The following is a 24791-nucleotide window of genomic DNA, read 5'->3' as shown; positions in this document are numbered from 1 at the left end:
GAGATGGAGCCCTTAACGAAAGCGAAGCGGCCATTGGGGTCTAGTTTTTGGTCCTCAACAATAAAAGGGCAATTTTTGTGGATCGCAATGGCCACCCCCCCCGACTTAGGTCGGGGGGAATTGCCCAGGAACCACAGGGGGTAGAGGTGGGTGGGAAGGCGGGGGACCGAGTCAGTGCGGAAATGTGTCTCCTGCAAAAAAAGAACATGTGCCCCCGTGCGTTTCATCTCAAGCCACAACTTACTGCGTTTCATCGGCGAGCCCAGTCCACGAACGTTATAGGATACGACTTTCACATCAGCCATCTCAGATATTCAGGAACTGGACCTGGGAGAGACCCTTCACACAACCTCGCCAGCAGACAGGTGCATACAGGAGCCACCGAACCTCTAAGGAGCCTAGGAAACAGAGCACGGTTATAACGGATGCCAAGTACCGGAAACAAGGGGGATGAGGAAGGAACAAGGAAAAAACATCCATAAAAACATAAACCATAAAACAACAACAAAAAAAAACCATATGCCCTATGGGCATAACTTAGTGCAATATCACCCCTGGTCGGGGATCCCACCCGCCTCCCAAAAAGGGGGAAGCGGCGGGGATCAGCGAGCAGAGGTTGTCCCCAATAAGGGAGCATGACTCCAATGGAGTCGGCCTACTGGGGGGTTAGTGACGAGGCACCGAGAGAGCGAGCCCGTCCAGTGGCCCGCAAGTATCACTCAAATTAGTGTCAACCCCTGAGCCCAGGGGAGACTAATATTATAACGGCAGTCAGGGGGGAATATCATCCAGCATATATCAGCAGCAAAAAATGGAAGAAAGAGCAAATCTGATGCCAGGAACAGTAGGAGCCACAGTTCATCCGGCAATGCCATCAGACAGACATCAGTCGGTAGTGAGGATAGAAGAAAGCATCACCGGGGGCCAGAGGTCCCTGAGGCCACAGTTCACGCCTCTCCTTGCGGGGAATGGGGGAGCGGGGTGTGCCCAGGTGGGCCCCTCCTGGGGCCGCGGCGGCGGTTGTTGCGGCGGCGGACCTGTTGCCACTGTCCAGGGCGAGTAGGTAGTGGTATATCTGGTGAGGCCCTCCAATCCGGAATATCTACGCGGGGGAGCCCCAGAGATTCCAGGAATCGGGGTAAGTCCTCCTTGGTACGTAGGGTATGTGACTGGCCATCTTTTGTAGCCGACAGGCTAAATGGGAAGCCCCACCGGTAGGTCAGCTGGGCGTCTTGGAGAGCCCCCAAAAGGGGTTTTAGTGCCCTGCGTTGCATCAACGTGCGTCTGGACAGGTCCGGAAAAAAGGTCAGCTGCGCGCCATCAAAGTCCACGTGCCGAACTCCCCTGACCTGGGCCATAATACGCTCCTTGAGGGAGTACTTATGTAACTTACATATAATGTCCCGGGGTTTATCCGGATCTTCTGAGGGGGGGCGTAGGGCACGATGTGCCCGGTCTATTTCAATAAAATCAGGGGCTTGGCGGCCAAGAATTTGTTTAAAGACCCCCTGTAAGGTGGGGACAATCTCCCTCGGGCCTGTCGCTTCAGGTAGGCCTCTGATGCGAATATTGACCCTGCGGCTTCTGTTTTCAAAATCGTCCATTTGATCTAACAGGGCCTCAAGCCTGCGGTCCTGCATCTTACAGTGTTCAGTGAGTGCCTGCAGGGTTGGGGTGGTTTCTTCCCATTGTGCTTCCAGGGCCTCCACTCTGCCTCCCAGGTGGGCTGTGTCAGTCTGCAGATCTGTAATGTCCTGCCTCAGGGCCTTCTCCATCTTATGGGCAAAGCGCTCTAGATCAGCTTTGGTGGGGAGAGATAGAATATGGGAGCGGATGTCCTTATCCTCCCAAGGGTCCCCTCCATTCCCCCGCTCATCAACGCTTTCAGAGCCGGAGGTGGACGGGGATCGAGGCTGTGTGGATGCCTGCACGTGCGGGGAGATGATGGGGGAAGAAGGCCTGGCAGCGTGGGAGCCGGGCGCCATCTTGGCTGCGCCTGCCGTCTCACCTCCGGTCCCAAAGAAGGCATCCAAGGATCCGGAGTTTCCCCGTGGTGTCCGCTGAGGCTGCGGGGATGACTTGCGCTTCGGTGGCATCTTTTCAGAGCGAAAATCCCCCCTGGAAGTCGCCGTGTGTGCCGAGTAAAGCGCGGGTCTCACGGAGCTCAGAGAGAGCACGTCTTCACTCGCTCATGCCGCGGCCACGCCCCCATAATTTTGTTTTTAAAACTTTTTCATACCCGGGATGCCTCCTAGACTCTTGTTTGGTCAGATTTGAGTGAGTTATTCCTAAGAATTACAGACCTACAGTATAACATGCCAAATTTCCTTGCAAAATAATGGTACCACTTTCAGCACCTAAAATCTGAAATAATCATACCGCAAGGGAGGTTAAGGGAAACAGCCTCTAACTCCACACATTTTAGAAGCAAGAAAGAAGAAGGATCTTCATTGTGTAATAAAGCAAAAACTGGGTGGTTCCATTTATTTTTAAATATACAATAATATTAAAATGGCAGAAAAACGCCAAACAAGTAAAAACAGCATCAAATATGTGAACTTCCGGGCACGGCCGTAACCGGAAGTGACATCCCTTCCGGTGGTGCCAAGCAGGGCAGTCATACCTTCATTCCATTTTTTCGAATACATTTTTCATTTATTGAGTTTCATCAAAGCAACATGTATAAAGTGACCCTACAGTCACCTTATTGATAAATGAGAAGCAGAAAGTAAAAATATACTGCTTTGGTTGTATGTGACTTTGCTTTCTGATACTCAATTCATGTTGTAGGAGATACTGGTTTTGCTTTTGATTAAATATACTTTATATATTTCATCTGTGTGATCTGAATCTAGATATTTTCTACAACAGTAAATATATCCCAGAACTGCAGCAAAAGTATATTAATTCATATTTCACATAAAACATACTTTCCAAATTGCCCGATCATTGATCCCATCAGCCAGTGGTGTTATGGCTTTTATAGATATGGGATTATCACCCAATCTAAGGTCTATGGGAAGCCGTGCTCTGTATATTTCACTATAAATTATTATTACTGCAGTATTCTTATTTACTTAAAAATGAAAAGTAAACTAAACTCAAAAAATTGTTACATCCAGCTTGGTAGTAAGGAAGCATTACTCAATTTAAAATAACCTTTGACAGCTTGACGATCTTGATCTTGACTTGCCTTTATAAATAGTGCAAAAGTGTAATGAGTGACATTTTATGAAGAAAGTTATGATGTCGTTTTACAATAGCTGTAAATTCTATTAGGATTTTGTTCCAGATCGGGAACTTGGTAAATATGTTTTCCAGAATGTACAAGTGTCCTTTCCAGCTTTCTTCCAAGTACAATGGAATTAGTTTATATATTTGTATTTAAGTTGATGTTTAACAGTTGGGTTGAGTAAGTAAGCCATTAATGAGTTCCTTTCCAAATGCTGCTACTGGGCTTGTGACTGGTAGAGATGCTCTGTGTTTTTAAATGGCCACAAACCAATGATATTGCTTCCTGGGGTGTAATGGGCAGGGTGAAGTACAGACAGAATAATATAAAAGCTCATGTATTCTTTGATAACTTATCCAGTTCAGATGCTGATGCTAAGGCGTTGTAGCCGCCATTCTGAAGACTGAAAGGTTAGTGTCACCAGCAAAGGGGTTTCTTTAATAATCTAGGTGTCTTCTGAATTCTTATAGATTTACACTCTAATTTCTTTCAGGATCTAAATACAAAGAGCATTACGTTTTTTTTTTGTTATAGTTCTTTTAATAAATCTTAACCCAAAGCCACTTCACTCCAGTCCACAAGGACGATAATCCTCCCACAATTTTCGAATTTCTCAATTATTTTTTTTTTTTTTGCCTTCTCTTCTGTTGAATTCTTATTTTCTTTATTCTTTTCCATATTTCATCTTTTGGGTGCTTAGTGCCCATCTTATCATCAAAAAGATACTAATACATCTGTGTCTCAGTGAAGATTAAACCCCCCCCCTTCCCTCCCCTCCCGACCTCTCTCTTCCCCGCTAACATCGGCTTTCACCTTTTCTATCTCTCCAGAACGCTACAGAGTGCTACCTCATACCGTTAAATGATATGTATTAGGCGCCCATCATTTCTGCATATTCCATCGTGAACTTGTATCCTTTCCAATCCTTCCACTTCTCTTCAAACTCCTGCGATTTTTCTCCATCCCTAAATCTTAGGTATTCCATATTGTAAATTTCGTCTACCTTGTTACACCATCTTCTCAATGATGGTCTCTCCAGTTCTTGCCAGTTATAAGATATTTAATTCTTTGCCGCGTTCAAGAACTGTGAGATTAATGTCGAATTTCTCTAATGAGCAAGTATTAATAAGGTAGCCAGTCAAGGGTAATAAAGACAACTTTTAATTGCCAAAAGTCCTGGTTTGTATCTGGACCTTGAGGACAGAAGTTAAAAATGTATATTTTTTCATCATTCCTAGGAAAAAAAATTTGTTGATTATATAGTCGTTTAAAAATATGCAGTCAAACAGATCCTTACCAGAGCTAAAATCTAAATTTTGATTGAAAGATCATATGTGTGAAATGATACTTACCTTGGCAGCACTGGTTTGAAGATCCAGTGTGCTAAGAAGATTCCCCTAGCAGTCCCCTCTTCTCATAGCTTGAGCTATTGTAGCCTTATAGCCTTAAAAAAGTCCTTTCTTTAGAACAGGGGTCCCCAAAGGGACATTTTATGGTTCTCAAGACTTTGAGGGGGCCGGTTTGTGACTCGTGGGAGTAGAAAATTCCCTGGCATCAATGGGAGTAAAGAATGCCCCATCATTGGTATTAGTGGGAGGAATAGTGTCTCATCATTGGTATTAGTGGGAGGAATAGTGTCTCGTCATTGGTATTAGTGGGAGGAAGAGTGCCCAATTGTTGGCATTTGGGGAAGAAATGGTATCCCATCATTGGTGTCATTGGGAAGAATAGTACCCCATCATTGGTATCAGTGGGAAGCATAGGACCCTGCAGTTGGTGTCAGTGGCAAGAATAGTGTTCCATCATTAGTGTCAGTGGGAAGAAAATTGCCTCATTGTGGGCTCAGTGGTAGGAATAGTGCCCTATTGTTGGTATCAGTGAAAGGAATTATGCCCCATTGTTGGCATATAAGGAATTGTGCCTTGCACCAGTGGGAAGAATAGTGTCCCAAGGGTCTGATAATGGCAAGCAAGGGGCCACATCCAGCCCCTGGGCCACAGTTTGGAGACCACTGCACTAGAAGATAGGAAGCTGCTTCATATGCATTTAGTAGAGGAGATCTCTGGGGAACTTAGGGCTGAAAAGTAATTGGATGGAGGCCATGCCTATTCATAACTATCAGCATTCAAATTTTCATTAATCTGTTTATCAAATATGCTAAACCATATCTAAAGCTGGCCATACATTGGATTAATATTTGGTCAGTTCAGCAGGAACCAGACAAATTTTGATCCATGTATGATTGTTCCTGTTCAACAGAAGACAATTGTTAAACGTCTATCGAAACAAGCATAGAATACTAGTTATAATAATACTCGTACTAGTGAAAATGCTCCAATACCTGAAACTGATACTTTTGTAGTGCAATTTAAACCCATACAATATGAATAGGCTCAAATCATACTGCAAAGAATCACATGCGATTTGAATGCACCACTCCTGTGTAAACCGATGTTTGTAATAATGATTTCAGCCTGGGTTTATACAGCAGCGGTGGGGAAACCACATGCGATTCGGACAAGAATCGCACCACATCCCTGTTCAAATCACCTGTGATTCTTTGCAGTGTGACTTGAGCCCACTCATTTTGTATGGGCTCAAATCAGACTACAAAGGTATCGATACTCGATATTAGCCAGTACTTAACTGAAAGTATCAGTACTTGTACTCGCTGATAAAAAATCCATTATCAGTGCATCCCTATAGAATACCCCAAAAGCAAGCATAGAATACCCAACTTTTTGGGTAATATTATTTGCATTTTTTAATACTTTGTTTACTAAGCTAAGTGAACAGTCTCTACTCATTTAGTAACTCAACCACGCTGTGGGGATGACCAATGCTTTCCCTAAAGATACCACACATTGCATTAGCTAAATGGTTCATTACATGCAACAGAAAAGAGTCAGAAACTCAACTGTGAAACACTGGTTTAGTGTTAGTCATAGTAAATAACAACCATAAAAGATGAAAATAAAAAATACAAGTTTCCATTTTATAAGGCAACCTTTTTCAACCCTTTTACTCCAAAGCAACTCTCAAAATTATTATATAGCAGCTTACCAATCATTTGATGTGGTGGCTGCACTGGTTTTCTTGTCTTAGGCCCCATACACACGACCGAGAAACTCGACAGAATCCATCAAGAAACTTGGTGGGAGAGCTTTTTTGCAGAGGAAAACGGTTGTGTGTACGTTTTTCATCGAGGAAACTGTCGAGGAAGTTCTCTTTTTTCCTCGTCGAGCAAGTTCTCTTTTTTCCTTGTCGAGCAAGTTCTCTTTTTCCTCGACAAGAGTCTCAATTTCTTCATCGTGTTCCTCGTCGGGCTGGTTTTCGACGAGAAACTTGAGCGTGTGTATGCTAAAAGTAGCGTTTGTAATGGAGATAACACATTTTTCACGCTGTAACAGACTGAAAAGGGCAAATCATCTCTTACCAAACTTTTACTTAACACGCAGTAACATGAGATTAGCAAAAGCAGCCCCAAGGGTTGTGCCAGTGGAATCGAACTTCCCCTGCCATTGTATGTGTTGTACGTCACCGCGTTTGAGAACGAGGAGATTTTGTCTTGACCGTGTGTACGCAAAGCAAGCTTGTCAAGTTCCTCGACAAGCCTAACAAGGAACTCGTCGAGGAAAACGATGTGTCTTTTCCGACGAGTTCCTCGGTCGTGTGTACGAGGCCTCAGGCTTCTTGCCTTCTGTTTTCTCCTGGTGATCTGGCCAGTAACACACCTTCTGTATTAGAGTGCCCCTGCTCTAGATGAAGGAACGCAGAGTGTTTGAAAAAATAAATAAAAAATACAAGTTTCCATTTTATAATGCAGCCTTTTTCAACCCTTTTACTCCAAAGGAACCCTCAAAAGTATTTTCAGGTCTCAGGGAACCCCTACTAAAAAAATAATATATCTATAGTTGCAATAGCATGATCATAAAGTTGTAGATAAAATCTTAATCAAAATAATACAGAATGTGGCGTATTTAGTGAACATGACACACAAAGGGAAAACATTTTTAACACCTACTGGCTATGTACAACAAAATGATCTAAAGTAACAATCATTAAACAACATTATTATTATTATTATTATTATTAATATTATTAATAAAAGTAAAAATAATAGTTATAATAATGGGCAAAAAATAAATACAGATATTTCTAGCACTTCTTTCACTGCTGGTCAGGCAGGAGATTAAACCGGTATTTAACCTGAAACCAAAAATGTTATATATTGCAGCTTACCAATCATTTGATGTGGTGGCTGCACTAGATTTCTTGTCATAGGCCTCGAACACACGACCGAGAATCTTGTCGTAAATGAAACGTCGTTTTCCTCAACGAGATTCTTGTCAGGCTTGTCGAGAATCTTGTCAAGCTTTCTTTGCATACACACTGTCAAGACAAAATCTTGTCGTTCTCAAACGCGGTGACGTACAACACGTACGACGGCACTATAAAGGGGAAGTTCGATTCCACTGGCACAACCCTTGGGGCTGCTTTTGCTAATCTCATGTTACTGCATGTTAAGTAAAAGTTTGGTGAGAGACGATTCGCGCTTTTGAGTCTGTTACAGCACGACGAATGTGCTATCTCCATTACGAATGCTACTTTTACCGAAGGTGCGCTCCCGTCTCATACTTTATTCTGAGCATGCATGCATTTCTAAGCATACACACGAACGTGTTTCTCGCCGTAAACCAGCCCGACGGGAAACACGACGAGGAAATTGAGACTCCCGAGACTCTTTTTTTCTCGTCGAGATCCACAACAGTTTTCTCGAAGGAAAAACATACACACGACCGTTTTCCTCGGCAAAAAGGCTCTGCCACAAATTTTCTTGATGTATTTTGTTGAGGAAAACGGTTGTGTGTACGAGGCCTTAGGCCTTTTTCCTTCTGTTTTCTCCTGGTGATCTGGCCAGTAACACACCTCCTGTATTAGAGTTCCCCCGCTCTAGATGAAGGAACACGGAGTGTTATGCCCCGTACACACGATCGGAATTTCTAAAGTCTGATGGACTTTTTCCATCTGATTTTCCGATCGTGTGTAGCCCCATCTGAGTTTTTTCATCGGAAATTCCGATGAATTCCATCAGAGTTTACATATAGAACATGTTCTAAATTTTTTAGATGGAATTCTGTCGGAATTAAAAAATTGAAAGAAAGCCTAAAAATGCAGCCACCATATCTAAGAAATGGCAAGCTGCAAAATGATAAATCTTTGCCTTTGGGTTTAATATAGCTTTAATCGGCCATTGTACAAGGACCCCCAAGCAACCTCTGCAGGAACCCTAGGAATCAATGTAACCCTGGTTAGGCGTGGCTGGTAAAAAGTACACATAGAACACTTTCTACTCTTTAAGTTGATTTCAGTTTTTTAGAAGTAGATACATAATGGTGACCATATCTAGAATTTTCCACATATGCCATACATGCGAGGGCATCTTCTGAGTCCCCTCCATGACTGATGAGCACAGAGATTGTTGTTTTTAGAGATTTACATTTACTCTTTTGAATAATAGACTATCTGAGGGAACACATCTTCTGCATTGTCTCCTTGCAATCACAAGTTAAAGATCTTTATCTTAGTTTGTACTGATATCAGCAATACAGGCCCTAGGCTTTGTTAGTTAAAGCGGGGGTTCACCCAAAAATAAATTTTTAACATTACATTCAGCCGAGTTGTCCTAATGACAATCGGCTGTTTTTTTTTTTTCGCACATACCTTATTTTCACCGCCGCTTCCGGGTATGTCTTCTGTGGGACTGGGCGTTCCTAATTGATTGACAGGCTTCCGACCGTTGCATACAGGGCGTCACGAGTTGCCGAAAGAAGCCGAACGTCGGTGAGGCTCTATACAGCTCCTGCGCACCGACGTTCGGCTTCTTTCGGCAACTGGTGACGCGCAGTATGCGACAATCGGAAGCCTGTCAATCAATTAGGAACGCCCAGTCCCGCAGAAGACATACGCGGAAGCGGCGGTGAAAATACAGTATGTACGGGGGGAAAAAAAACAAAAAACAGCCGATTGTCATTAGGACAACTCGGCTGAATGTAATGTTAAAAACATTTTTTTTGGGTGAACCTCCGCTTTAAGCTGGTTGTATACAGAAGAATTTTAGCTGTTCACTTTAGAAAAATATTTTTAAAAAGATTTAGTGTCTGATATGCCCACCCATCTTTTTATTTTTTGTACTATCTTTTATACAACCTCATACCTATTTGACACTAATTCGATTAGCAAGATATAAACCATCTTATAACTCATTATGCTGTAAATGTCAAGGGTCCCCTGGCTCCTTATTCCATCTACTCTGGTCCTGCATAATAAGGTTTTTGCATGATGTCATGGGTTCCCTGGTACAACTAGACCCTTGTATGCTTGTTGGGTCCTCCTAAATTGCTGTTGGCCACAGCTGTACAATACCCATGACTCCTGGGCTTGGAAATATGATAAATCCTTGCTCTGTATGCCCAAATGGGCATGAGTCCTTTTTAGGGCTTTTTTATTGGAACCACTAAACACACAATATTTGGGGTTTTAAGAAACACCCCTATGCTCACCTCTTGGTTTTCAGGTCCTAACCTGGTTTAGAAAATTGTGACCAGGTACAAGGGCCTATATGGAAAATCTGACCCTGCTCAAATTAAATGCTTGTGGAAAACCTGGTTGACCAATCAAAATATTACTGTGCGTGACCAGCCTATAGGTTACAAGTATACGTGTAAGCAAAACATTCATAGAAACCATTTTGTTTTTGCATGCTTTTATCAATTACAGGGGATTGAATACACACTCTCATATTGCAGTCAGAAGACTCTAGTTTTCAGTAATGACCCATAAATGACAGAATTTCAGCTTCCCGTAACTAACTGCTTTCTGACAGCTTAAACTGTCAACAGAGCTACAAGGTTACCAGATGTCCCTAATCCACTGTGAGACCCGCAAGCCGCAAAACACGCATATGGTGAAAAAAAACACTCCCAGTGCCAATACGCCGCTAGTTCAAAACTGTTAGGGGAGTCCCTTAAGACTCATTTACCATTTCGAAAAAATTTGTATTCAATTCTGCTGTCTTAGTGTAATTTTAGACCTAGAAAAAAAAATAGAATGAGATTTATTATTGTCAGTGATGTGTGATTTTAGAAAATGAAGTCTGGTTCCCGTGGTCGTATTTTGTACAGTTATAATCAATACTGTTTGCACAGCTTTACTAAATAATTATGGATTAGACGGGGAGAAATGGAACATATATCATGCATCTTGCTCTCTGTTTTAGAAAGATGTCATTTTGGAATAAAAAGAACAAAAAAGACACACTTTTGGTATTCCTTTCCAGGTTAATAAATACCTTTAGTTTATATTGCTGCTGTCTTTGCCTGATTGCAGCTGCATAAAATTGCATTCTGATTTTTATACATCCCCTCATAAAGGCTCTGTACAGATAGATCACAGGTGTCAAACACAAGGCCCGCGGGTCGAATCCAGCCCTCCAGGCCATTTCATGTGGCCCTCACACCTCTCCTGCAGCTGCAGGAGAGCTCCAGCCCCCCTCTGGTCCTCCTCCAGACCCCTACTTTATGCTTTCAAGCAATGCATCCAGCTTCTTCCCAGCAGCAGCATAAGGAAAGGGGGTGCACTGTGATGTAAGGGAGAGTGGGGGACTCAACTTCTGATGGTGGGTTGGCTCTTGACATCTAATATAAAGGGGAGGGGATGCACTGGACATCTAATCTTACAGATACAACCGGCCCTTTTAAGGACAATCATAATGCTGATGCGGCCCATGATGAAATTGAGTTTGACACCCCTGAGATAGATGAAATAAATATACTGTATTTATTGGCGTATAACACTCACTTTTTCACCCTGCAAATCGGTTGCAAATGGTGTGTGCGTGTTATATGCCGATACTGCAATTTGGGCTGCCTCAGAGAGAATGGGAAGGGGGGCTAGACGAGCGCCGTCAGATTACATACAGCGAGAATCTCCTGTTTACTCAGCGGCCTCTGTAATAGGAAGTCCCATCTCCTGGGCCAGCATTGGACCAGTGTTCTTTCTATCATAGAAGGCTGTCCAGGAGGCGGGACTTTGTATTAAAGAGGCTGCCGAGAAAACAGGAGATTCTGGCTGTATATAATCTGACGGCGCTCATCCTGCCCGCCTCCCTGAGATGGGCATTGATCAGGCTGCATTCATGGCAATGGGGAGGCTGCAGATGGGCATTGGTTAGGCTGTATTTATGGGCAATGGTGAGGCTGCAGATGGGCATTGATCAAGCTGCATTAATGGGCAATTGTGAGACTGTGGATGGGCATTGATCAAGCTGCATTGGTGGGCAATTGTGAAGCTGCAGATGGGCATTGATCGAGCTGCATTCATGGCAATGGGGAGGCTGAAGATGGGCATTGATCAAGCTGCATTGATGGTCAATTGTGAGGCTGCAGATGGGCACTGATCAAGCTGCATTGATGGGCAAATTTGAGGCTGCAGATGGACATTGATCAGGCTGCATTGATGGGCACTGACCCTTATTTTGCTTAAAAGTTCTTTATGTAAAATTTAAGTTTTTTTCCTGAATTTTCCCTTATAAAATGAAGGTGCGCGTTATACGCCTGTGCGTGTTATATGCCGATAAATACAGTATATTGACTCCCTGCTGACCACTGACCAAAGTGGTCAACGAAGCATCAAAGTGCATCCTTATCTGTCCAAAGTCTGTGCATGTGCCAGGCAATTGAAATGACTGCATTTGTAGCAAAATTACTCCTATTCTAGATAATATATCAAGCAAAAAATGGCATTGTGTTAGGAGAAGAGTTTAAAAAAGTGTGTCTTAAGCAAGTCATGGATGATTTGATTTTCTTTCCTGCAACCACGGAATCCTACAATCACAGTCGGTGTTGATGAGGAATCTCTCCTGCAACGTCATTGTGTGCTGTGCCTTCCCGGTCGGCAGAACACAATGATTGCTGCTAGCGGCTATAGCAACAAGCAGTAAAAGCATACCTAAAATACGACAAATACATTTACCATCAAGATTACTAAAGTCCACCCAAAATAGATGTCTCAGCTTTTAGTAGATGCTGGTAAATCACCTAAATCATTGGTAAATCACCAAAATATTTTACACAAATGTGAAAAATTGGATTAAACATGTTTTTTTATTTAATTACCCAAAGAGAGGGGGAAACAGTTTCATTGGCTGGCACTGTCAGTGTCACTTCTCACCTAAAAAAGTCTCAGCACTGTTTTGGGAAGTGGGTGGTCAGACAACAGGCATCTTACCGTGCCCATAGAAATAACATTGAAAACCGAAAAATGAAATAGACATTGGTCATCACATCACAAAAAAAAATGATATATTTAAATAAACTTACACATAAATTTAAAAAACCTACTACTCTAATCTTCTTCATAATGACCTCTGAAATAAAGAGTGGTATGCATTCTAGCCTTGCTACTTTGTACAGCGGGGATATGCAATTAGCAGACCTCCAGCTGTTGCAGAACTACAAGTCCCATGAGGCATAGCAAGACTCTGACAGCCACAAGAATGACACCCAAAGGCAGAGGCATGATGGGAGTTGTAGTTTTGCAACAGCTGGAGGTCCGCTAATTGCATATCCCTGTTGTACAGGCATAAAACCAAATCTAAATGAGAAGACTTTAGGGTCATTTAATTTCCTTGACTGTTGCTGTACACTACTTTATTCACACATTTTTCAGAAGGTATAGCTTAAAAAATAAATAATTACATAAATAAAATGCTTTGGAAAGACTCTTTGCACGCCTATTAAAATCTTATTATAGAACACAAAAGAGACAATTATAGAATATTATAGTAATGTGGTTAGTATGGTAATGTGGCTGTTTTCTATGATAATCTAGTGACCTGAAAAATCATGGCACTTTTTCTCAACCAACACAGAAACATCATACATCAGTTGGCCATGGACATATCGATTTATTTCATTCAACCTGCAGGCTGAGTGAAAGAAATCTAAGGCCCTGTACACACAGTCGGTTTGGTCCGATGAGAATGAACCGAAGTTAATTTTCACCGGACCAAACCGACCGTGTGTATAGGCTATCGGTCTGTTTTCCTTCGGTCCAAAATTTTAAAACATGCTTCAAAACCGAACCGATGGACCGCTGCCCCATCAGACCAAACTGATGGTTAGTACAGAAAGCATTGGTTCAAAACCCACACATGCTCAGAATCAAGTCGACGCATGCTTGGAAGCATTGAACTTCGTTTTATTCAGCACGTCGTGTGTTTTATGTCACCGCGTTCTGACCCGATCGGATTTTGAACTGATGGTGTGTACACACATCAGGCCGTACGGCCACTTCAGAGGTGAACCAATGAAAACGGTCCGTCGGACCATTCTCATCGGTTTTGTCCGACCGTGTGTACGGGGCCTTACAGATTCCTCCATCCAAACTAAAGGCACTCATGGATCTAAGTTCGACCGGTTCAGTGGGAACTAGCCAACTTTTGATCCATATATGAGGCAGGCTGGTTGTACAGAAGTTAATCTATCAATTGACTTCTATACAACCTGTCTGTTGGTTTTTCCCCGATCGAGCAGTGCCACTGGCTATAGCATGGAAGGATTCCCCCATCCACATACTGGTTAAACAAAAAAATAATAATGTGTGGTGTGCCTAACAGCATGGATGGACGAATCCCCCCTTTGCCAGGCAGTGCCAGCTGTCATAAATGCCTAAAGAATATCTAAATCTGATTGGATGCCGGCAGTGAACGGCCAACAGTTTTTCTACAGGCTCCTTCAACAAAAGTTGACTGAACAATTAACTTTTTTCAAACAGAGCAGTAGGGCCAAACACTGATCGAAATTTTAGCCGACCCAACAGGAATCGGCTTCAATCTGAGCAGTAAATGCCCAGCTTAGTCCTTAAAAAGGACAAAGCAATCAGTATTCTGCCAGGACTGTTACGTGTTATTATATGAAGCAGCATAACTCAATGAGTTAAAACACTGAGCCTAAAGCCCTGTACACATGATCGGTCAAACCGATCAGAACGGTCTGATGGATTTTTCCATCAGTTAACCGATGAAGCTGACACCATAGGCTAAGAAAACGATGGTGTCAGAACGCAGTGACGTAAAACACAACGACGTGCTGAAAAAAAGTTCAATGCTTCCAAGCATGCGTCGACTTGATTCTGAGCATGCATGGATTTTTAACCGATGGACACGCCTACAGGCGATCGTTTTTTTACTATCGGTTAGGTATCCATCGGTTAATTTTAAAACAAGTTTGAATTTTTTTAACCGATGGATAAATAACCGATGGGGCCCACACACGATCGATTTGGTCTGATGAAAATGGTCCATCAGACTGTTCTCATCGGTTTGACCGATCGTGTGTACGCGGCATATGAAATGCCATGAGAATCCTATTACATTAAGGCTGTGACAACTAATTTGGCTACAGGGGGCAGTGTATTTGAGCATTTCAGGCTAATATAGGCCTTTGCTGTTATTATTTCTGCTAAGGGGTCCAGGGGTTTACGCAATTACAGAATTCTTGAGATTTCTGCAGCTTCCAATACATTTCAATCCCAAAGATGTGATTGCTCTAATAGGGCTCCATGAGAGCCAAGATATAGTTTGACTAATGTCAATGTGCAATGCAAATACTTGTATAATAAAACAATCTCTCTTTCTATTATCAATACCTATTGTCTGCCCTGTCTGTTTCCTCTTTGAAGAGCTTTATTTGTACAATAAAAACAATCTATCCCATAAGGCCTAGGTCAGGGGTATCCTGATATCAATTGGGACTCAAAAAAAGAAAGAAAGATTGAATAAAATAAAAATAATACTAAAGGAATTACCGTATTTATCGTGGTATAACGCGCTCCCGCATATACCGCGCACCCCTAATGTTGCCCCCGAAATTCCTGTAAAAAAAGTTATATGATTTTATTACTTACAGTTTTGGTGTCATCGTCCATCGTCCGGTCCGGCGTCCGTCTGCGGCCTCGATGGTGTCCTCCCGGCTTCTCCAGCGCGTGCCTCCGCCGACATATACCGAGTGCAGTACACTCAGGTACATTCAGAAAGGCTCGGCTTAGCTCGCGCTCACGCTCTGTGACGTTTATGCGTGAGCACGAGCGAAGCCGAGCCTGGCCGAATGTACCCGAGTGTACTGCACTCGGTATATGTCGGCGCAGGATTTCAAACTGAGCGCGGGAAGCGGCTATCGGCGTATATCGCGCACCCACGATTTTCCTTTTATTTTAAGGGGAAAATAGTGCGCGATATACGCCGATAAATACGGTATATGAATTAGAACAGCTGCATAAAAAGAAAAAATAATTAGACGTACAACAACCACAACAGTATCACAATCTTTCTAAAGACACAAGTGTGATGACATTGGATGTATTTAGGATTTGGGACCTGATTTACAGAAGTAAAATGGGAATACAATTCATGGTTAATACCCTTCATGGGAAAAAGGTAATTTTTTTTTACCAGGGAGAGAAACAATATTTGTAGAATGGATACAAGCTAAAAATGCACAATTAAAATATGTTATGTAAGGGGGAGAAATATGCAAAATTCAGGAATTAAAGGGGTTGTAAAGGTAATTTTTTTTTCCCTAAATAGCTTCCTTTACCTCAGTGCAGTCCTCCTTCACTTACCTCATCCTTCCATTTTGCTTTTAAATGTTCTTATTTCTTCTGAGAAATCCTCACTTCCTGTTCTTCTGTCTGTAACTCCACACAGTAATGTGAGGCTTTCTCCCTGGTGTGGAGAATGCCTCTTGAGGGGGGAGGGGGCGAGCAGGAGTGTCAGGACACTCACTTCTTTGCAGATAGAGAAAGGAGCTGTGTGTTAGTGGGTGTCCTGACACTCCTGCTCGCCGACTCAAGAGGCTTTCTCCACACCAGGGAGAAAGCCTTGCAATACTGCGTGTAGTTACAGACAGAAGTACAGGAAGTGAGGATTTCTCAGAAGAAATAAGGACATTTAAAAGTAAAATGGAAGGATGAGGTAAGTGAAGGAGGACTGCACTAAGGTAAAGGAATCTATTTAGGGATATTTTTTTTACCTTTACAACCCCTTTAAGGCACAAAAGGGAATCATTTTTGATAGATGAAAGACCATATTATCAGTTAAGACACTTTATAAGGACATTACCACAACCAATACGATCAGAGGAAAGTTTATTACCACTTGAAAAATTGCTTAGCCTACAGGTGGTACCAAAGTATTGTATCTCCTAAATCTTTAAGATCCTTACCATAATGGCTGAGACAGCCGTACCGCCTTTTTGCGGAAAAATGGGAAAGGAAACTTGGTACACACTGGACTGAGAAAGGGAAAGAGAAAATACTGAAATTAGCAGTTTAACTTTAAGAGGGAAGTTTCAGGAAAAAAACTTTCCATAGCCCCCGTATAACACGCAGAGACAGTTTACCCTCTATTTTCAAAAAAGTGAGTGTTATACGCCAATTAATACAGTAAAAATAAATGCCTGTCAATATGGTATGTAACACCTACCAAAATACAAAAATATCAACCAGAGAAATCATCTCTTTTTTTTGGAGAGGTTGTGGGATAAGAGGAACAAAGGCACATATATGGTGTCCAAAAATACTGAGATTTTGTCAGGAGGTTATACAACAGATACAGGAAATGATGGCAACAATTATGCCTAAAGACCCAGGAACTTATTTATTACATAACACTAAATTTACAATAAAGCAATATAAGAATATGGTGACACCACACCTAATAAATGCAGCAACATATCTGATCCCAAAAGGTTGGCAATCCTCAGAGAGTCCAACAATAAGAGACTGGGTTAAAAGGGAAGAATATATCTATAATATGGAATATGGAAGAATTGTATCATTATGCAGAAGGCAAAATAGAAAAAGGTTTAATTAAATGGAGAGGCTGATTAGAGTTTAAGAGTACAAGAAAATATTCTGAGTTAGTGGAATTCTTAGGCCCCTTTCACACTGGGGCGGGAGGTGCGGTGGCGGTATAGCGCTGCTATTTTTAGCCGCGATATACCGTCGGAATTGCAGCGGTATTCGGCCGCTAGCGGTGCTGTTTTAACCCCCGCTAGCGGCCGAAAAAGTGTTAATATCGCGGTTTCCCATTGATTTCAATGGGAATGAGCGGTGGAGGAGCGGTGAAGGAGCGGTAACCACACCGCTCCTTCACCGCTCCAAAGATGCTGCTAGCAGGACTTTTGGAGCGGTCCTGCTAGCGCACCGCTCCAGTGTGAAAGCCCTCGGGCTTTAGGGTCAGTTTTTTGGCACTATTTTTAGCTCAATAGCACCTGCAAACAGCCCCAGTGTGAAAGGGGCCTTAGAGGAGAAAACTATCTTTAAACTGAGATAGAACTCTTGTTTTAACACCTCTTGCCACCCACTTAACACATATGAGTAGTGGTAAAGCTTTAATGTCCACACACCGCCTAGCTCTCTGTATATTCTAGTGATCTGGAAGGACCGGCTCCTAAACATATGACCACTGTGACAGACAATAACCGTGGTCACATGACTAAGCAGACCCCATGCATGGAAGGCCTCGTACACACGACTGAGTTTCTCGGCAAAAAACAGCAAGAAACTTGCTGGGATTTTTTTTTTGCCGAGGAAACCGGTCGTGTGTACATTTTTCGAGGAAACTGTTGAGGATCTCGTCGAGCCAAAAAGAGAGCATGTCTTCTTTTTCCTCGATGGGAATGGAGAAACTTACCTTGTCGAGTTCCTCGACAGCCTAACAAGGAACTCGACGAGGAAAACGATGTGTTTCGCCCGTCGAGTTCCTCGGTCGTGTGTACGATGCTTCAGCCTTGATAAAGGGATGCTGGGGTGAGCGAGAAGCGGTTAAAAAAGGAAAATTCTTTTTAAGTATGTATTAACTCAAAACAATACCTTCTATTGCTTTTAGCCTCCTCCAAATCTATAAATTCTTATTTTTTTCCTGCTGCTGTTGTGATCTGAGGGTGGCTATGTTCATTCTCCATGGTCCCACTGTATGTAGGAATGTAGCTACTCTCTCTTGCTTGCACTCCCACGATGGACTACGGACAATAGGATGTGCATGTGCATATAGCAGTGCATATGACTAATGCGCTCTGCTCGTTCTAAACATACAAAAGTGAGGGGAAATTAAGAGGTTCAGGATCTCATGGAGGTCATTATAGGTAGAAAAATACAGCGAGAAACTATTATATTAAAAAACTGATTCCAGGGCCAATAAAGTGAAAGTAAAACCATAGATTTAACAGTTTAAGACAACAGTTACATTTCTGGCATATGTCGGTAATGTAACTGTCATATTGGATGTGCTCTCAACCAAACTGTCAAACCATCCAATGGCTGGTGTCATAACTAATCACATGTGCAGCACCATGGCAGCTGAAGATCAAACAGAGGATAAGATGGCAGCCTCCTTGGCTGGAAACAATAGGAGTGTTTGCTTTAAGTAGTGGACGTGTATGGATTATTTTTGGAGAATTAGGATATCGTTTAGTTTCATTTTAATAATATTTATTAATATATTCATCTACCTACCTTTCAGTCAGTCCACTCTTTGCCATAAAATATCTGTCTTTCAATTGATTGGCCTGTCTGTATGTCCTTTTCTCTGAGGCCCCGTACACACGACCGAGAAACTCGACGGGCAAAACACATCGTTTTGCTCGTCGAGTTCCTTGTTCGGCTGTCAGAAAACTCGTCGAGCCAAATTTTCCCATTGCCCAATGAGGAAATAGAGAACATGCTCTATATTTGGCTCGACGAGTTTCCTGACGGGTTTCTCTGTGAAAAGTGTACAGTACACACGACCGGTTTTCTCGGCAGAATTCGAGTTTCTTGCTGGATTCTGCCGAGAAAACCGGTCGTGTGTACGGGGCCTCACTCTTTCTATGTCAATATTAGTTGCCCAACAGTATTTTTAAAATGTCCTCACAGTAGGTCTTTTTTTCCTTACTTTAGGTTGGTTCGGAGTCTGGACAACCTGGAACCTTTGTTGTGACCTGAAGGAGTTATAATGACCTTGTAACCATCGTACAGGAAGTTCTGTACCACTAGCATAGTGCAAATCTTACATATCTCAAACATAGTAGTACCACAGTGTCATTCATCATGAATAATTCTCACACATTTTCAGATACAGATCCCATTAGCCCGACACGTTTTCAGGTCAATGTAGTAAATGAGGGCTATGACAACCCTGTCTGTGAAGGAGATAAAGATCCACCGCAATACGAGGAAACATCTTTTTCTGGGGAAGACAATGGGCTTAGATTGAATTATGGGCAAGGAAATAGGGAGATGTACAACAGCATCCTACACAATGGAGACACCATTAAGACAGAAGTAGGTTTGCATCCTTATGACACTCACAGCCACACATACTACCTGAAAACATTTGGACACAATACCATGGATGCCGTTCCCAAGATTGATTATTACAGAAACACTGGCAGCATCTCGGGGATAAAGCAAAGTCGCCCAAGCCTGGCAGAAATCCATGAGCAGCTGTCAAAGGTAAGCCAAGTGAAGCAAGCATTTCATGTTTTATTGTTGTTGTTCATTTTTACAAAAGAGGACAGAGAGCGGACTAGTGACACAAAATGATTACTCTTTTAGCAAATTTAAGGGATCCAGAGACTTTCTATTAAGGGAGGAAATAGATTTTTTATGTTATCTCAAATAGTTTGTTAGAGTACAAATGATACCTGAATAGGCCTAGCACAACAGCACAGCTTGAAGAGCAGCAGTGTGTCTTATTGTTGTTGAACCCCATAGGGCTGATAAATTAATAAATCTTCTTGTGTAACCTCATCCTTTCACATAAAAATAGCACTGTTTAGTTTATGTCATTCTATACTTCAAAAGTTCAGCTGAAACTTAGCCTCTAATAAAGAGATACGTATGGAAGCTGCAATTGCTGAATACTTCCCCTGAAAATACTTGGTATATTCCAATGGCTTTTTTGGAACGGAATGTTGGCTCAATCTTGTGTTGCATACACACGGTCACACAAATGTTGTTGGAAATTCCGAATGTCAAGAACACGGTCACGTACAACACTACGACGAGCAAAGAAAAATGAAGTTCAATGATTCCGAGCATTCGTCGAATTGATTCCGAGCATGTGTAGGATTTTTGTGCATCGGAATTGCATACAGAAACTTTTGTTGTCGGAAAATTGAAGAACCAGCTCTCAAATTGTTGTTGTCGGAAATTCCGACAGCAAATGTCCGATGGAGCCTACACACGGTTGGAATTTCCGACAAAAAGCTCACATCTAACATTTGTTGTTGGAAATTCTGACCATGTGTACATGGCATAAGAGTCTTTGTATGTATTTATTCTTGCGCCAGGTCAATGTTAGTGTAGTTAGAGACAGCCAGGTAATGGACTTTTTCAGAGAGAAGTCAGCAGCGGAAACTTCCATATTTCTATGAATATGGTCTTCTTTTAAAAAGCCATGCATTGAAATCATGAACTTTCAAGCTCAGCCCATTTATTAAACAGGTCCCTTACACTGATTATTCAGTAACTCCAGTATTTATGTTACAACATATACCTAATATCAGTAGTACTCAATAATGGCCTACAAGCATTTTACTCTTCTCAACTCCATTTAGTGGTGTATGCGATAGCCTCTTAGCATGTTCTCCTAGCTCGTCAGGGCATCTGCAGAGTTAAAGTGGCCATAGATGGATTGAATCTTATCCAGTTTATCAGGGACCAGCTGAAATCTGATACATCTTTGGGCAGGCTGGTTGTACTTAAGTCGATCCATTGATCAACTTTAGGAAAATCAGGCTGTCAGATTTTTTTCATGCAATCACTGCCGGTGTTCTGTCGAGAAGTGCCCGCTATCAAGAAGCGCCTGGGATGTACTGAGCATGCTCCGTATGTGACTGCACAACAGCTGATTTGCCGATCAGCTGCCCTGACGTAACCATGGCGCATATGCACATCGTAGGAAGTATCTCTCGATGAGAGATACCATTTCACAGGCACAATTTAAACCTATAGAAACAGCCCGTAGTTCTCAGATTGTGCATTGCTGCTGCTGGAGGGAGGCTAGTGGCTGTGTTGAAGGGCCCGCCCTTTGACACAGGCAAAACCAGCAAACCCACCCTGCAACACAAACAAAACCGGACCATCAGCACACTGTAAGGCCTCGTACACGCAACCATTTTCTTCGACAGAATCCATCAAGAAACTTGGTGGCAGAGCTTTTTTGCAGAGGAAAACAGTTGTGTGTATGTTTTTCATCGAGAAAACTGTCGTGGAAGTCGATGAGAAAAAAAGAGAACAAGATCTCCTTTTACTCGTCGGGAGTCTCAATTTCCACGTTGTTTTCCCCGTCGGGCTGGTTTTCAACAAGAAAGAAGTTTGTGTGTATGCTTAGAAACCCGCGCATGCTCAGAATAAAGTATGAGACGGGAGCGCACCTTCGGTAAAAGTAACGTTTGTAATGGAGATAGCACATTTGTCATGCTTTAACAGACTGAAAAGCGCGAATCGTCTCTTACCAAACTTTTACTTAACACGCAGTAACATGAGATTAGCAAAAGCAGCCCCAAGGGTTGTGCCAGTGAAATCGAACTTCCCCTTTATAGTGCCGTCGTACGCGTTGAACGTCACCGTGTTTGAGAACGATGAGATTTTGTCTTGACAGTGTGTACGCAAAGAAAGCTTGTCAAGATTCTCGACAAGCCTGACAAGGAACTCGTCGAGGAAAAGATGTTTCATTTACGATGAGTTCCTCGGTCGTGTGTACGAGGCCTAAGGCCGCCCTGGCAAATCAGCTGTTGTGCAGTCCCGTACGGCGCATGCGCCGTACATCCCGGGCACTTAGAAAACTGGCAGCCATAGCTACCGGCAGTAATCATTGTATTTCGCCAGTGGGAAAGGCTCCCCCTGGCACAACATAATAGCACTTTTGGAAGGGATGTCCCCATCAACACTGACTGTGTTGATTGGAGAATCAAGCAAGGAAAGAAAATTGCACAATCTTTAGGCAGCTTTATACACTTCTTATTTGTGTGAACCCAAATAGGGGTTAATCAGTACCTATAGTATAATTAAAAAGGTTGACATTTCTGTTATATAAGGACCTTTGATCACCATTTTTCAAACTTGGGTTGTCCTTTTTATTTCCAATTGTGTCTTATGAACATGGATCTCTCCATGGATCTCTACTTTAAACCCATTTTCATTAAACTGAATTTAATTGACTTTCACATTTACATTTGACTTTCACACCTGTTACAAATAAAGCCTAAATCCAATTTTAACCCCTTCCCACTGGCCGCCTCCCGACTCTTAAAGGGTTCTAAATGCCGGGAGGCAGAGGCGGGCATTTGGGTCATGTGACCGCAGTGATTGACTGTCACATTGGTCACATGATCAGATAGCTCTAGATCGCTAGTATGCATCGGGAACTTTCTAGTAAGCGCCAACTACCGTGCTGGGAGCACACAGGGAGCGCAGTAAGCGTTTTAGACAAGGCCCCATGTAGGCAGGCACACACATCCCGAGAGGCCACATATGTGCGTTCGGCCAGCCCAAAGGGGTTAATATTAACAGGTCAGTCCTATAAAAAAAATATGCTAGCTTTGGTGGATGTTGGATGGTTCAGTCTCTTGACAGTTTCTTACATCTTTATTGGAGAGCTATCTGCGCTTAAGTTCTTGAGTTTGCTTGCTTGCTGTGGATATTGTGAAGGAGGCCCCAGAGGTTTCCAGAACAAACAAAGATAAGAGGGAGCCCCCTGAAACCTCCAGGTGGACAGGAACAAAGTCAAGAATTATGGCGGGGTGATCTCACTGTTGGAGTATCCATAACATGTAAGAGGCCAAAGGTACTTTCATCTAAGCTATTTCTTTTGGAGAGCCTTGGCCTTTAAATTTGGGCCCAACTATGACTTTACAATCTAAATATATCGAAAGACTGTAAAGGCAGTCTTTAAATAACAAAAATGTTGTAAGCTGCAACACACGGTACAGAAATTTATTTAGGAGTTTTTTTATAGAACTTTAGTACAAACGTTAAAGCTTGAGCCCATGGACATCAAAATGGCTTTATAAGAAATTGCATTCCCAGCTAATAAAGTACTGGAATAATTCCTCTTAGCAGCTATAAAGAAATATCATTTAACTACGGCAATAGAGGAATAGTACAGACTAAAGATTAACAGAGTTTAGATTAACCAATTGAAGGCAAGGTACAAGAAATACAAGAAATAATGTAATACCATGAAACTTCAACTAGTAACAGAGAGCAACAGTTGATTCATTCCTTGCCATGTGCTAAAAGTAATATTTATTAAACAATGAAAAATAACTTGTGCTAGGATATATAATGACATACAAAACGTGGATTGCAGCTACTGTACATAAAGTGCTAATCACCCAAATAACAGTAAGATATAATATATATAATTACAGCACTTGCAAAAAAAAAATTGAAAATTTGTGAAATAATACAAAAGTGTATGACGCTGTATGATCTCCTCCCAACGTGATTCAACAGGACTCAAGATGTTCACCAAAATCAGAACAAGAAAGGGGACCAATAGTAAACGATTGCAAAAACTGGAAGGTTTATTGTGCATAAAAATTGTACTTACAGGATATCAGTAAAAGACAGGCAGATGTAGGAACGCCGTAACCAATGTGTGTTCTACCGCAACCATAAGTGACCTTGGTTACCGCATTCTGAGATCAGAGATTTTGCTCTCTACATGTCTATCGTTTACCGATGTCCTGTAAGTACAATTTTCATGTGCAATAAACCTTACAATTTTTGCAAAACTATTGGCCTCCTTTCTTGTTCTGATTTTGGTGAACATCTTGAGTCCTGTCGAATCACGTTGGGGGGGGGGGGGGGGGAGATCCCTACTGGACTGTGTCATCTATTGCCCGTCACCAGATTAAAAACTGTTTGACCCCCAGACTGAAAAGTTTGGAGTCCATGATTTCTGGTGAGTCGGGACGCAAGAGGGGTGTGGGCCACATCACAGAGTGAAGTTTTTGAGCACTTCAGAACTTTTATGAAGATTGGAGCACAATAACACTTTATTTAGGACAGTACTGTATCATACACTTTTGAATTATTTTACAAATTTGCAAAAAAAATTGAAAGCGCTGTAATTATATCTTACTAAAAGTAATATTTATTGAGAGATATATAAGTTTCCATTGCTGACCCCTCCTTGAAACAAATGTTGTTTCTTGGTTGTCATTGTGATCTACTGGCTTACTAGCAGTATGCAGGTCAGGAGTTGTGACTCTTATGGCACTTGCTGTATGTATGTCCAGGGTCTGTGACTCGGAAGTAATTGAATCCATAAATTGATATTTTTAGAAGTAGGCCCACAATCCTACATATTATTCCAATGACAGATATTCAATACACATATAAACAGTCCTGGTGCATGATACAAACTATAACATTTGGTTTGTTGCTGTGTCTTTAAGGAGGTGAAGCTCCCACCTTATGCCAACAACTGTTCCCAATGACCCCGTTT

General features: G+C 42.2%; 1 protein-coding gene across 3 annotated transcripts in view; it reads left to right on the top strand.

Moving 5' to 3' along the window:
• The first annotated feature begins 3570 nt into the window (after positions 1-3570).
• Positions 3571-24791, top strand: part of SLC12A1 (solute carrier family 12 member 1) — a 221636-nt gene continuing 200415 nt past the window's right edge. For all 3 annotated transcript variants that reach the window (XM_040342655.1, XM_040342654.1, XM_040342656.1), the window contains exons 1-2: positions 3571-3642; positions 19232-19786. In XM_040342655.1, coding sequence (XP_040198589.1) covers positions 19382-19786 — 405 coding nt within the window. In that variant the 5' untranslated portion in view covers positions 3571-3642; positions 19232-19381. The remainder of the gene's footprint in view (positions 3643-19231; positions 19787-24791) is intronic.

The sequence above is a fragment of the Rana temporaria genome, chromosome 3 (assembly GCF_905171775.1).
Source record: "Rana temporaria chromosome 3, aRanTem1.1, whole genome shotgun sequence".
In the NCBI taxonomy this organism is placed as follows: Eukaryota; Metazoa; Chordata; class Amphibia; order Anura; family Ranidae; genus Rana; species Rana temporaria.
The sequence above is the reverse complement of the archived record's forward strand: the minus strand, read 5'-3'. Positions and strand labels throughout refer to the sequence as shown.